The 13168-nt window shown below is 54.7% G+C and overlaps 1 protein-coding gene across 5 annotated transcripts; it reads left to right on the top strand.

Moving 5' to 3' along the window:
- Nucleotides 1-119: 119 nt before the first annotated feature.
- On the top strand, nucleotides 120-9613 carry LOC141932073 (transmembrane protein 209-like). Of its 5 annotated transcripts, XM_074845064.1 has the most exons (11): nucleotides 120-431; nucleotides 583-738; nucleotides 1167-1322; nucleotides 3402-3541; nucleotides 3657-3715; nucleotides 4470-4601; nucleotides 5581-5818; nucleotides 6171-6375; nucleotides 6507-6621; nucleotides 6713-6810; nucleotides 8929-9613. In XM_074845064.1, the coding sequence occupies exons 4-8, from the start codon at nucleotides 3405-3407 to the stop codon at nucleotides 6244-6246; spliced, it is 642 nt and encodes a 213-aa protein (XP_074701165.1). In that variant the 5' UTR covers nucleotides 120-431; nucleotides 583-738; nucleotides 1167-1322; nucleotides 3402-3404; the 3' UTR covers nucleotides 6247-6375; nucleotides 6507-6621; nucleotides 6713-6810; nucleotides 8929-9613. The 5 variants fall into 5 exon arrangements, with proteins under 5 accessions (XP_074701165.1, XP_074701164.1, XP_074701163.1 ...); XM_074845063.1 differs by having other exon boundaries at nucleotides 6713-9613; XM_074845062.1 differs by having other exon boundaries at nucleotides 6507-9613.
- The last annotated feature ends 3555 nt before the right edge of the window (nucleotides 9614-13168 follow it).

The following is a 13168-nucleotide window of genomic DNA, read 5'->3' as shown; positions in this document are numbered from 1 at the left end:
TCCCCGTTTCTCACCCCCTCAGGTGATGGCAGAAGAGGTCGAGCCCAGTGCCCTCGTCCCGGCGGAGGGGGCTCCCCCCACACCCCGGGGGGGTACCCCCCCATCCCGGAGGCCTCTGAGGGCCCCCCCCCCGAGATCCTGAGGGCTCCCCCCACACCGCGGGGTCCTCCCAGGGGTGCCCGCCCATCGTGGACCGCTCCGAGGGGGCACCCCGCGACCCAGGGGGGTCCCCCCCGAACCCCGGGGGGCAGCGAGGGGCCCCCCCGCCCGATCCCGGGGCGTTGCGTGCGGCACTGGAGGCGGCTCTGACCCGGGACCCCCAGGGAGGTGACGCCGGCCGAGCTGAGCCCGATTTTGGGGGTCCCCTGGCCCCCCAAGACAAGTGTCAGCACCTGGACGGGGCCCTGCTGCTGCATAACAACCTCTGCCTGGTACGCGGGGGGGAGGGGGGGCACCAAAATGCGGGGGGGCACCCAAAATAGAGGGGAAGGGGGTATGGGGGGTGGTGGGAGGGGGAGTGGGGGGATGTGGGGGTGCGGTGGGCGTTTGGGGGCTCCTCCTGACCCTCCCTGTCCCCCTCAGGTGCCGGGGGGCAGCCGCAGGGTTTGGGGGGCTGCGGACGGCGCTCAGCACCCTGGAGAAGTACGGCCGGAACCTGCTGCAGCCTGGCCCCCCCGGCACTGCCGCGCCATCCGCTTCGGGAACCCCGTCTGCCACGGCACCGTCGACGCCGTGCAGGTACCCCAAAACCCGCACTGGCACCCCAAAACCTCAAGGACCCCAATCCCCCCGTATCACCCCAATATCCCCCATAGAACCCCAATATCACCCCAATATCTCCCGCAAGCACCCCAATATTTTGCTATAGGACCCAAATATCTCCTGTATCACGCCAGTATCCCCCACAGAACCCCAATATCCCTCTCTGGCATCCCAGTATTTTGCTATAGGACCCCAATCCCCCCGTATCACACCAATATCCCCTATAGCACCCCAGTATTCCCCCATACAACCGCCGTACTCCCAGTATCCCTCATATCACCCCAGTATCCCATTACAGCACCCCAATATTCTGCTGTAGGACCCCAATTCCCCACAGGACACCCCAATTCCCCCCCCTCCCCGTAGCCCAAATCCCCCCCAGTGACGGTGCGCCTCCCCCGCAGGGGGGCCGGGGGGTGCTGTGGCTGTTGGGGTACACGGAGGAGACAGGGAAGGGGCTGAGCTTCCCCCCCGGGGTGGGGAGTCCCCAAATCCCCCGTGTGGCCACCGTCACCGCCGACGTCCTGCTGCTGTGCGCCGAGCTGAACCTGTTGCTGGCCGTGAGTGCTGGGGGGCACTGGGAAGGTTGTTAGGACCGACTGGGGGGGCACTGGGACATACTGGGGGGCAGTGGGACATACTAGAATATATTGGGGAGCATTAGTAAGGTCACTGGTACATAGTGTGGGGCATTGAGAGGGTTACTGGGACGTACTGCAGGACACTGGAACATACTGGGATATATTGGGGAGTGCTAAGAGGGTCACTGGGACATACTGGGGGCATTGGGAGGGTTACTGGGATGTATTGTAGGACACTAGGACATACTGGGATATATTAGGGAGCGCTAAGAGGATCATTGGGACATACTGGGGGGCACTGGGACATACTGGGATATATTGGGGAGCAGTAGGAAGGTCACTGGTACATAGTGGGGGGGCACAGAGAGGGTTACTGGGATGTATTGCAGGGCACTGGGATGTACTGGGATATATTGGTGAGCGCTAGGAGAGTCACTGGCACATACTGGGGGGCACTGGGGGGATCGCTGAGATGTACTGGGGGGCACTGGGACATACTGGGGCACACGGGGGATTACTGGGACCGCGCCGCCCGCCGCTCCCCCCCACGCCTCCCCCGGGCGCTGCCGGGGGACCGCCGGGACCCTCCTGTGCCGCCGGGCACGGAGCCGGCGGGGACGCCGCTGGGTCCTAAAGGCTCCCGCCTGCCTTCCGCGGGCGGCAAAGCTGCTGCTGGAGGAAAGCGGGGGCGGGGGGGGGGGGGCGGCCGGTGTCATAGTGAACCTGGTGGCGGGCGAGGGGTTAAGGGGGGCGGCCGGGCTGCCGGAGGACGCCAACCCGCGCCCGGGGTGGGGGGGCCGCCGCCGCCTCTGGGGGATGTGGGGGCACCAGTGTGTGACAGGGGTCGGGATGGGGGGAGGTGTGGGGTCTCTTCTGTGTGAGGGGGGTGTGAGCTGTGGGGCTGCCGGTGTGTAACGGTGAGGTCTGGTTGAGGGGAACCATGAGGCAGCTCCTCTGACAGTGGGGGGCCGTGGGGGGAGCTGTGGAGACCCCCCGGGGTGGTGTGGGGGGTGGCGGCTGGGGGCAGCTGTGGAGGCTGCCTGCGTGTGACAGTGGGGTCTGTGCAGGGGGAACTCCGAGGGTCCCTGTGCGTGGCAGGGGAAGCTGTGGCAGTTGTTTGTGTGTGACAGGGCTGGGGGGAGGGTGCCGTGGGGAGCTGGGGCTGTGTGTGGCAGAGGGGATGGCGTGGGGGAAGCTGGGGGATCTGGGGCAAGGGGAGGTGTGGGGGACCTCCCTGTGTGGCCCTGGGGTCAGCGCCTGCTGGGGTGTCAGGGTGAGGCCTCCCCTCATGCCTGTGCCTTAGCAGAAGAGGGCAGGGGACATGGCAGGACATAGTTCAGTCTGGAGGTGAACACCCCACACCCAGCCCCCCTCAGCGAGTAGAAAAGAATCCAATGTCCCTTTGATTTCAGTGTCCTAACAGTGCAGCTTCTGCTTCTGCAGGAGGACGTGGTTCAGGGAGAGAGGTTGGGAGTGTGAGGATGGGGGTGAGGATCTCAGCTCGGGGTCGCTACATTTGTCAGTGTGGGAAGGGAAGTCTTGGGGCTGAAAGCGTATGAAACCCTGTCAAAAAAACTACCAGGCAATGTGCTCTTGTAGAATTCTCCCAGTAATCCTGATGTTCACTATTTCACCGTTGAATCGCTGTACCAGTAAGAAGGCAGTAATGTATACGTGAAGTATTTGTCCCAGAAAGCAAATTATTTATGTTCCCATCTAGTGACGAATGATGTGACAAGTTTTTAAGTGAGTGGCAGGAAGGAAGAGTAGCATATTTTGGTGACGGGACTAGAAGAAAACGTCAGGTGATGAGGTGACAGTGCTGACAGTAGAGTTCATTGAAGAAATATTACCTATTTTTCCTGGTAAAAAGAATCTGTTTGTTTGGTTTTTTTTTTTTTTAATAAATATGCTAAACATGAATCTGCCTAAAGGAAAAGTCCATTTACATAGTCTGTTTTAGACTACTGCTTTTTTTTCTTTACTCATGTGCTGACTGAGGGTCTTACTGTGCAAAAGTCGTCAAATTCTGTCATTTCTCTGTGTTTGTGGTTACAGATCATGGCAGCAGAACAGAGTCCAGCAACTTCCGTCATCGACAGGGCCGTCAAGATGAGGAAGGAGATTGAAGCCCGGAAAGTGGTCTTGGCCTGGGGGCTCCTTAATGTGTCTCTCGCAGGCATGATCTATACTGAAATGTGCGTTAATTGTTACATCTGAGTCAAACAAGCAAAGCCTCCTCCTTTGTATCTCCCTGAATCTTTCCTGGGACTGAGTGGTTGCAAAATGAGAACTTCTTTTTTTTCTTTTCAGGTCTGGAAAACTCATAAGCTCCTATTACAACATCACATACTGGCCACTCTGGTATATTGGTGAGTTGCTGCAGCATTTAAATTAGTTTTCAGGGTTCTTTTCTTTTATTCACTTGTTCAGTTTTATTGCTGGAGAGGTGGTCCTTAAACCAGCTTTTTTTTTTTTTAATTGGGTTTTTTTGTTAGTTTTAAATTTAAACCAAAACTTTGGTTTGCTTTCTGCTATCTCCCTTGAAACTTGGAATTTCTTCCGTTTTAGTGACAGGTAAGGAGTGTTAACAGCTTTCTTAGGTAGGAAGAACTTATTTGGTGCATTAAATCTGTTTAATGTGTGGAGTAAGGCTTTGGGGAACACGGCAGATTTTACTGCTGTGTCGTACCGTGGGCGTGGATGGCATTTCACAAGAATTCGAGTTTGTTTGGGAGGAGCAGACTCTAAGCCAGCTGTATCAAATATGATTAGAGGATGAAGCAAGAGGAGGAGAAAAATCATGAGATGAGTGACAGATGATTTGACAGAAGACGGTTTTTGAGAAAGACTGTGAAACTTAATTGTAGTCGATTTGGAAAATGACTGTCTGTCTTTAAATATTCAATTGTAGCAGTATAAATTGATCTCAATATAGAAAGGAAAATTATCTCCAATGGTTCTTACATAAAAAGGTGAAGAAATCTTAGGTATTGCCCAAATTGGTACTTATTGACAGCACTAACAATGACCTGTTTTTAATAGGCATATGCCCATGTTTGCAAACAATCCACTTTTGTTATTCCCATGCTCAAGCTGCAGTAAAAACTTCTCTGTTTCTTCTAGAACGTGCACTTGCATCTCTGTTCAGCCTGAATGCCTTATTTGATTTCTGGGTGGACTTCAAATACACGGTGGCACCGACCAGCTTGGTCGTGAGTCCTCGCCAGCAGACCCTGCTGGGGTTGCAGAATGCAGGTGGGTGCAATAAATATCTCCGGCAATCTTTTTTAATTCTTTTTTTTTTGTTTCAAGATGGTGTCTCTCTCAGCGGTGGGATTCTTTAGTGGAGTGAGTTCTGAATGGCCTCATCTGACAGGAGCGGTGAACTGAATTACCCGCAGCCTATTAAAACTCACAACGTCAAGTGATAATTTGATGAGTGTTTGTGGGGAGAACTGGAGGGGAAACAAACACACAGACGGTGAAAAAGGGCAGGATGAGAGCGGCTGCTGAAGGACAGAGAGAGACTTGAACACTGTGAGGTGTGACAAGGAATCTGTGACTTATCCATGGAACTAGGAGCAAGGCAGAGAGCGCAGGTTTATATTTTGTTTTGATGTCCTACTGCTGTCACGCTGGGTAACGAGAACCAAATGAGAGGGACAGACAGACCTTCGTGTGAAGACGGAAAATGAGCCTAGAGAGTGGACGCTCAGAAAGCTTTTGAAGATCAAAGCAAAGTTCTGAAAAGAGCCTGACAAGGTAAATAGACCAAAAGCAAAATGCTAGCACGGTAGTATTGCACTCTGCTAGTCTGCCCCCAGGAAATGGGCAGCAGATGGTTGTAATGCTGCAACAACAAGGTTCAAGCATCTCCTGTGTTTATTTGCAGAGATAAATTAAGACATTCAATGCCTAAAGATGCCCAGAGTAGGCAGGTGGAGGAGCTGATGGAATAGAGAACCCCCCTGGGTTACGCAAGGTGCCTGGTAACACTGAACTGAAATCTGAAGCTGCAGGATTCGTGCTGAGCTGTGGTCCTGTGTCTCAGTCTTCTCTTTTTTTCTGTCAGTGGCTTGACTGCTGAGTTCTGTAGGGACACTAGTTTTTCTAGCGTCCCTTCTAGCATCTTCTTTAAATTGCCTTAAGATAGCGTTGTGTCTGCGTTTAAAGGGGGGAGGAGAGTTTGGGGCTGCTGCATCCACAATGCTGATTCTGTTTTTCCTCCTTGCAGCGGTACAAACAACTCCAGCGCGTGAGCTGGCGGCAAAGAAAGCCCCGTCTTGGGCACCTTCTCCTCCGATCCAGGGCCAGAGTGTGCTGAGTTCCAGCCCGTCCCGCTGCCCTAGCGCCAGTCCAAAGTTTACTACCGGTTGTACCCCAGGGTACAGCCCTCAACGACGGGCTCTGTCAAGCACCAGCGCTGCTTACGGCAGTGCTGGAACCTATTCCCCAGGCAGCAGCTCAGTCGGGTAAGGACCAGGCCAGCTCCCGAGGGGACAGTTGGGGTCTTTGTTTGGTGCCCTGTGCTGCTGAAGGGGAGCAGCAGCCAGCGGAGAGTTGTCTGTGTGTGTCTTTGCTCCTTTGGCAAAGCAGATCTCAGTTTGTCGTATCGGGATTTGTCCTTTTTCCCTCATTGGGTTGGAGCAGCTGGTTTGTTTTGGAACAAAGCAAAAACAAGAAATCAAACTGTAAGCGCAAAGGAGACCAAAAGAAACCAACCCAAACCCCAAACAAGAGTCTTTTATATTCATGTCGTGTACAAATCAAGGTGGAATTCTGTCTTCTTTATATGATACAAGCGTTTTTTTTAATTTGCCCAAGGTTTCCAGCTGCAGCTCCTCTCCTAGCGGGTCACTGTCCCCCACTAGCGTTGGGCCAGTGGAAAGCAGCAGCTTAAGGTCTCGTTACCGCTCTTCCCCCGGTCTGTGTAATTCTCCTACGGGCGAAGAAGATTATATGACAGACCTCAAGGCACTGCACACCTTCCTTCGGAACGAAGAACAGAAGCAGCAGAGAGTTCAACTAGGTAAAGAAACCAAACTGATTCGATCGGAAAGGCTTGGTCGGGAGAAGGGGTTGGGTTTATCAGAGACTGGCTTTTATGGGTGAGACAAGTCGCAAAGGATTCCAAGTGAGATTTGTTTTAATTTTTTCCAGATCCTCGTGCACGTGTTCTGCACTTACCTCGACTCCAGGCTGCCGCCTCACCCCAGATATCCCGAGGGCAAAACCTTCACTTCCCAACACTTCATTCAGACACCGGATAAACCAGGTACCGGCGCTCACATTGAGCTGCCCTTGGCCTCTGGGATCACGTCAGCACCCTTGAAATCCCCGACACCTTTGGAACTTTTCATGTGCAGACACTTCGAATGAAAACGGATTTTGCATCTACCAGAGCAGCATCAATCCGCCCCACTACGAGCTGATCTACCAGCGCCACGTCTACAACCTGCCCAAGGTACGGTGGTGGTAGCGGTGTCCTCCGGCTGTCAGGAAATCTGATTTGGGTCTGATTTGTTGTTTTGGTTTTTTTTTTTTTTTTTCAATTCTAGCCACATTTATTGACTGTTGACACTCAGGCTGGCTCAGTGCAGGCAGTAAACCTTAGCTTGGCCTTTGACCATGATGTTGTACTTAGTCTGCTCCTAGACAGTACTTTTAGTATCTGTTTAAGATCCATACGTACCTAGGCAGTAGCTTCCTCTTTATTTTCTAACAATTTATTTTAAAATACCACATCAGGTAATCCTCGATGTGTGTTGTCACCCGGGGCTTGTCCCTAAGAATCCTGGGGAGAAGCTTCTGTCCTGGTTTAGGCCCAGAGGGTAACTAAGCCCCACGCAGCCCTTCACTCGCTCCTTCCCCCTCAGCGCTGGGAAGGAACAAAATTTAAACAAAAAGTCTCAGGAATTGAGATGAGGACAGGGAGGGGTTTCCTCACCCATTAAAACAGGCAAAACCCAGACTCGTTAGGGGAAGGAAAGCAAGAACATCGCTTTGATTCAAACACTCACAAAACCAACACTTAACAGGCAGACTGGGACAGAGAGAAGCGTTAAAAAACACCTCCCCTCACCCCTCCCTTCTTCCCGGGCTCAGTTTTGTTTGAGGGTCCTGCTTTTATACAGTTTAACAAACAAATCATATTAAAATAAAAAAAAAAAGGGGCGTGGAAACATCTGGTAGATCGGCTTCACTCGGGCACATCCCGGGTCTGGCCAGGATCCGGGGCGCATCCGAGGAGTTCCTGTCTTGTAGGAAACAGCTGCCTTAGGGTCCAAAAATAGAGATTCTTTATCTAGTTTTCAGAGGGAATCTGGTCGTATTTCATGCGGATAGGGTGCTGGTCGGGAGGTTCACTCAAAAGTCAACTCTGGTGCGAGGCCTGTGGGTCAGGCTCTGGTGGTTTAGGCTTTGGTTCGAGGCCTGTGGGTCAGGCTTTGGTCTGAGGCCTTTTTACGTTCCCCAAACAATCACCAAAACCCCAAAAAACCCCAACATCCAAAAATCCCCAAAACCGCCAAAAGATCCTGAAACACCCCCCCTCCAAAAAAACCAAAACTCAAAAACCAAAATAAGCCCAAAACCCCCAAAACGCTAAAACCCCAAAAACCAAAAGAAAACCAAACCCTCCAAAAAATCCTAAAAACTCCAAAAACCCCCAAACCCCCCCAAAACCCCCCCAAACCACCCAAAACCCCCCAAACCCACCAAAACCCCCCAAAAACCAAACCACCAAAACCTCAAAAATACAAAAAGCCCAAAACCCCAAGAACACCAAAGCCCAAAACCCACCAAAACCCCAAAACCCCCAAACCCCACCACACGCACAGCCCCAGCGCAGCTTCCGCCCTCAAACTGGCAAAATTCTCCAGTGAATTTTAATTTTCGACCGATCCTGCTCTGCTTTCCAAAACCTGCAGCACGTCAAGTGTTTAGAGATGGTAACCCAGCCAAAACCCACGTTTGGTCTTTTTTCTGGTATTTCTCTCTCTGCAAAAAGCCAAGGATGAGGCAAAAACGCCGCCAGCCCCCCCGTGAGGCCATTTTGCGGTGGCTTTCCCAACGGCCGCTTCCTCCGCCTGAAAATCCCGTTTTTTGCCGAGGTTGGAGGATTTTTTGCAGGTTTTTTTGCAGGTGTTTGGGAGGGTTTTTGCGGGCTTTTTGCATTTTTTGCAGGTTTTTGCAGTTTTTTGGCAGGGGGTTTTGCGGATTTTTTTGCGGTTTTTTTTTTCTTTTGTTTTTGCGGGTTTTTTTCGCGGGTTTTTTCGCCTTTTTTTGCGTTTTTTTGCGGTTCTTTTTGTGGTTCTTTTTGCGGTTTAGGGGGTTGGGGGGGTTGGGAGTTTTTGGAGGGTTTGGGGGTGTTTGGGGGGTTTTGGGGTTTTGGGGTGTTTTGATTTTGGGGGGATTTGGGGGTTTTTTTGATTTTTTTGGTGTTTCTGAGTTTTTTGGGTGTTTTTTGGTGTTTTGGAGGCATTTTTGCGTTTTTTTGGGTTTGGAGGTTTGGGGATTTTGAGATTTTGGGGGTTTTTTGGGGTTTTATTTTATTTTGGTTTTTATTTTTTTTATTTTTCAGGGGTCTTTAAATTTTTTAAATTTTTTGTTCAAAAGAAGCCCACCATCCACCTCTGGCAGCCTTGCGAGCTCTGCCCTGGCCCGTGCCTCCAGCACAACCACAGCTCTGCCCTTCCTTTACCTTTCCAGTGATTTTTTTCACTGTTTTTTTGGCTCATAACCTCTGATTTTGGGAGCCTCACGGACTGACACGCAGCTGCAGCACCTCGGCAGGAGCCCGGGCTCCATAAACCCGCAGGCTTTTTGGGGCAAAAAACCCACTGGAGTTTGTTTCAAAGAAGAATTGTTCAATATTTGCCCAAAAAATATTTTTCTATTTTATGTATGGGAGAGGAGAATCTCTTGTAAATTCTGGCAAATGAAGGCTTTAGAATTGTATGGTTTAAAAAAAAAAAATATTAAGGGAAGTAAAAATCCATAAGCCCCCCCCTCCCCTATGCTGAGGGTCTCTGAGTCGTAAACTGCCAAAAACCCCCCATTTGTACATAAAAGCTGTGAGAACTCCAGCGGGGGCGGGGAACCCCACGTGTTTTGGGATGAGAAAATATATTTTTTGTACTGTATTTTATCTCTGTGGGGCCGGGGGAGCTGCTGGTTCTTGGTGTGAACCGGCCGTTACTGGTGATTCTTGTCTCCCCCGGCAGCCGCAGGGCTATTCCTGTATTAAAGGAGTTTGTTTTAGCAAACGCTCGTTTGGGTTTTTCTTGGGGTTCAGCACCCCTAAATCCGTCACTGTACCGAGGGGGGACTTGGAAGAACCGGGTTTAGCTGGGCTTGACCCCCCGCCTCCTGCCTTCGCCCCCACCCCAGCCCCGTTACTTGCCTGCGAAAGGCTCTTGATGGGCAGAAATTCTCTTTTTTTGGCCCTAAATCTGGGTGTTTCTCTAGAAGCAGCCCCGGGGCCCAGGTCCCTGCGCACCCCCATAACTCTGCACCCCGATAATACCCTGCGCCTGGTCCCCAGGCACCCCCGTAAACCACACACCCCGCGTACCTCAATGTACGGGGTACCCCAATACACTGTGTACCCCAATATACTGTGTATCCCTCTCCCTGTGTACCCCAATATAATGGGTACCCCAATATACCGTGTACCCAACTCCCTGGGTACCCCAGTATACAATATACCCTGCTCCCTGGGTACCCCAACACACTGTGTACCCCAATATACTGTGTATCCCTCTCCCTGTGTACCCCAATATACCGTGTACCTCACTCCCAGGGTACCCCAATACACTGGGTACCCCAATATACCACGCACTCTGCTCACTGGGTACCCCAACACACTGTGTACCCCAATATACCGTCTACCCCGCTCCCTGAATGCCCCAATACACCGTGTACCCCAATACACTGTGTACCCCAATATACCGCGTATCCCACTCCATGGATACCCCAATACACTCTGTACCCCAATATACTGTGCACCCCACTCCCTGGGCACCCCAATAGACCGTGCACCCCAGTCCCTGTACCCCAATACACCCCGCTCGTTGTGTACCCCCATACACTACACACTCCACTCCCCGTGTACCCCAATATACCATGTACCCCAACATATTGTGCACCCCACTCCCTGTGCACCCCAATACACTCTGCACCCCAGTCCCTGTGTACCTCAACACACCATGTACCCCCATACATTGTGCACCCCAGTCCCTCTATACCCCAACACACCGTTCACCCCAGTCTGTGTACCCCAATACAATGTGCACCCCACTCCCCGTGTACCCCAACATACTGTGCACCCGAGTCCCCGTGTACCCCAATACACTGTGCACCCCAGGCCCTCTGCACCCCAACACACCGTTCACTCCAGTCCCTGTACCCCAATACACCGTGCACCCCACTCCCTGTGAACCCCAACACACCCCACTCCCCGTGTACCCCAACATACTGTGCACCCCACTCCCCGTGCGCTACGGTGCACTGTGCACCCGGGTAAACCCTGCACCCCGCTCCCTGTGCACCCCAGATGCTTCTACACCCCAGCCCCGCACACCCCAATACACCACGCACCCCAGTTCCCATGCACCCCGATACACCGCACCCCCCACTTCCCGCGTGACGCAGCCCTGCGCACCCCGATTCCCGTGCATCCCCGACCCTGTGCACCCCCACACAGCGTGCACCTCGGTTCCCCTGCACCCCGATATACCACGCCCGCTGTCCAAGCGCAGCCCACATCCTTGCGCACCCCGATACACCGCGGCCCCCCCCGCCCGGATCCCCGCGCACCCCCGTCCCTGTGTACCCGGTTCCCGTACACCCCAGCCCCCCTCACCCCGATACACCGCGCACCCCGTTATTAGGTGCACCCCAGGCCCCAGCGGAGGCGGGTCAGCTCCAGCCCCTCCCGGTGGGAAGGGGGGGCGGTTTTGGGGGGTCGCGCCCCGCGCATGCCCCGCACCTCCCGGGAACGGACCCAGGGACCGACGGACGCACAGACCCCGCCATGGCCAGCGAGGGGGAGTCCAGCCTCCCCCGCCGCCGCTGCTGCACGCAGGATGCACCCGGTGAGGTGGGGGGACACACCTGGGGGGTTCCCCCGTTCCTGACAATTATACCGGGCATTGAGGGGGTCCTCCCCATCCTGAGTACCAGCGGCGTTCCACCTCCTGAGCATCACATTGGGCACTGGGGGGATTCCCCTCCCCTTCCTCATCCTGGGGGCTGGTGGGTTCCCCCCTCCTGAGCACCACCCGGGGGGCTCTGTGTGTCCCCTGTGGGGTTTGGGGACCAGGGTGACATCCCAGCACAGCAGCCCCTGGGTGTCCTGTGGTGCTGAGCCCGGGCAGGATATGGCCCCAGTGTGACTCCAGCCCCCACCCCCACCCCCCCCCGCAGATGCCCCCGAGGCCACCGAGCCCCAGGGTGACAGCGATGGCCCCCGCCGGGGCTCCCTCTGTGACCGGCACTGCGCCGCCATCAACAACGTGCAGGGTGACCTGGGTGACCTGGGCTGTCACCTGCACCGTCCCCGTGTCCCCCCAGGGAAGGTCAACCGTGGGCTGTGCTGGGCACGGGGTGCTGGGGGGAAGGGTCCTACACCCTCGTCACCCTCTGTCTCGCCTGCAGCTGTGTCCCCCCTGTCCTGCTGCCTGCAGCACCCTGACGGCCGAAAACGCCGTGGAGGCCAACAAGCTCTCCAACAACTATAATGTGGGTGGCTGTGGCATGGGTGGGGGCACCCACAGGTGCTCCTGGATGGCTGTAATACGTTTTCTTTTTCTTCCCGCCACCCTCTAAAAAAAAAATATTTTAAAAATCTCTGCAGTTTGGCTTCAAGAAATGGAAGAGCCACGTGACAGCGCGGCCCGGGGAGGACCGATCAGAGATCGTCAAGGAGCTCTACTCTGACCTCAATGTCATCCAGGGCTCCGGAGGTGGCTGGCCTTGGGGACAACCCTGTGCGGTGACGGCATGGATTTGGGCCGTTGCAGGTGACAAGGGTCCCATCCGGTGTTTCCCCTCCCCCAGGGTCCACGGTGACGTGTGGGAATGTCCTCTACCTGCTGCTCTTCGGCTGGTGGCTCTCGCTCCTCTATGTCCTCGTGGCTGCCGTGGTGTTTGTCACCGTTGTGGGGGCTCCTTATGGTGAGTCCTGCATTTGGCACCCCCACGAAGGGCTGGCTGAGCCCAAAACGATTGCTCTGATGGGTGCTGGGGTCTCCCGGGTCTCTGCAGGGTGGCCCTGGAGGGGACATGTGTGTCCCCAACAGAGCTGATGCTCGTGTCCCCGCAGGGCGGCTCTGCTGGGACCTGGCCGGGTATTTCCTCTGGCCCTTCGGCAAAGCGATCCAGGAAGTGGAGGGAACGGCACGCTCCGAATCGGGACCCCACTGGGGGATAAATTGAGGTGTCCCATGCCGCACCCTGACACCCCCCCACATCTCCTCCAGGTCCCCAAATCCCGCCGGGTGCTGGGTGCATGCGAGGCCGGCGCGGGGGAGAGCTCAGCCCTGCTCGGTGGCCCCGTGCCACGCCGCTGGCGCCCATGGTGCTGGGCGGACGCCGGACACTGGGTGAGCCCATCTTGGACACGGTGACACCCTTTTCCCAGGCGTTGGCACCCCGGGAGCCCCCCATTATGGTGGGGATGGCACCCATGGGTGCCTCCGCTCCCCTGGGGCGGGTGTTTTGGGGTGGGCAAACCCTAAAGGTGACTATCCGTTCGCAGCAGCGTGCCGGTGCCATGGCGGGGCTGTGCCTGGGCTACCCGGCGCTGGCACTGGCCCACG

Source organism: Strix aluco, chromosome 19 (genome assembly GCF_031877795.1).
Source record: "Strix aluco isolate bStrAlu1 chromosome 19, bStrAlu1.hap1, whole genome shotgun sequence".
NCBI classification, from domain to species: domain Eukaryota; kingdom Metazoa; phylum Chordata; class Aves; order Strigiformes; family Strigidae; genus Strix; species Strix aluco.
This window is presented reverse-complemented; position numbering and strand designations above follow the sequence as displayed.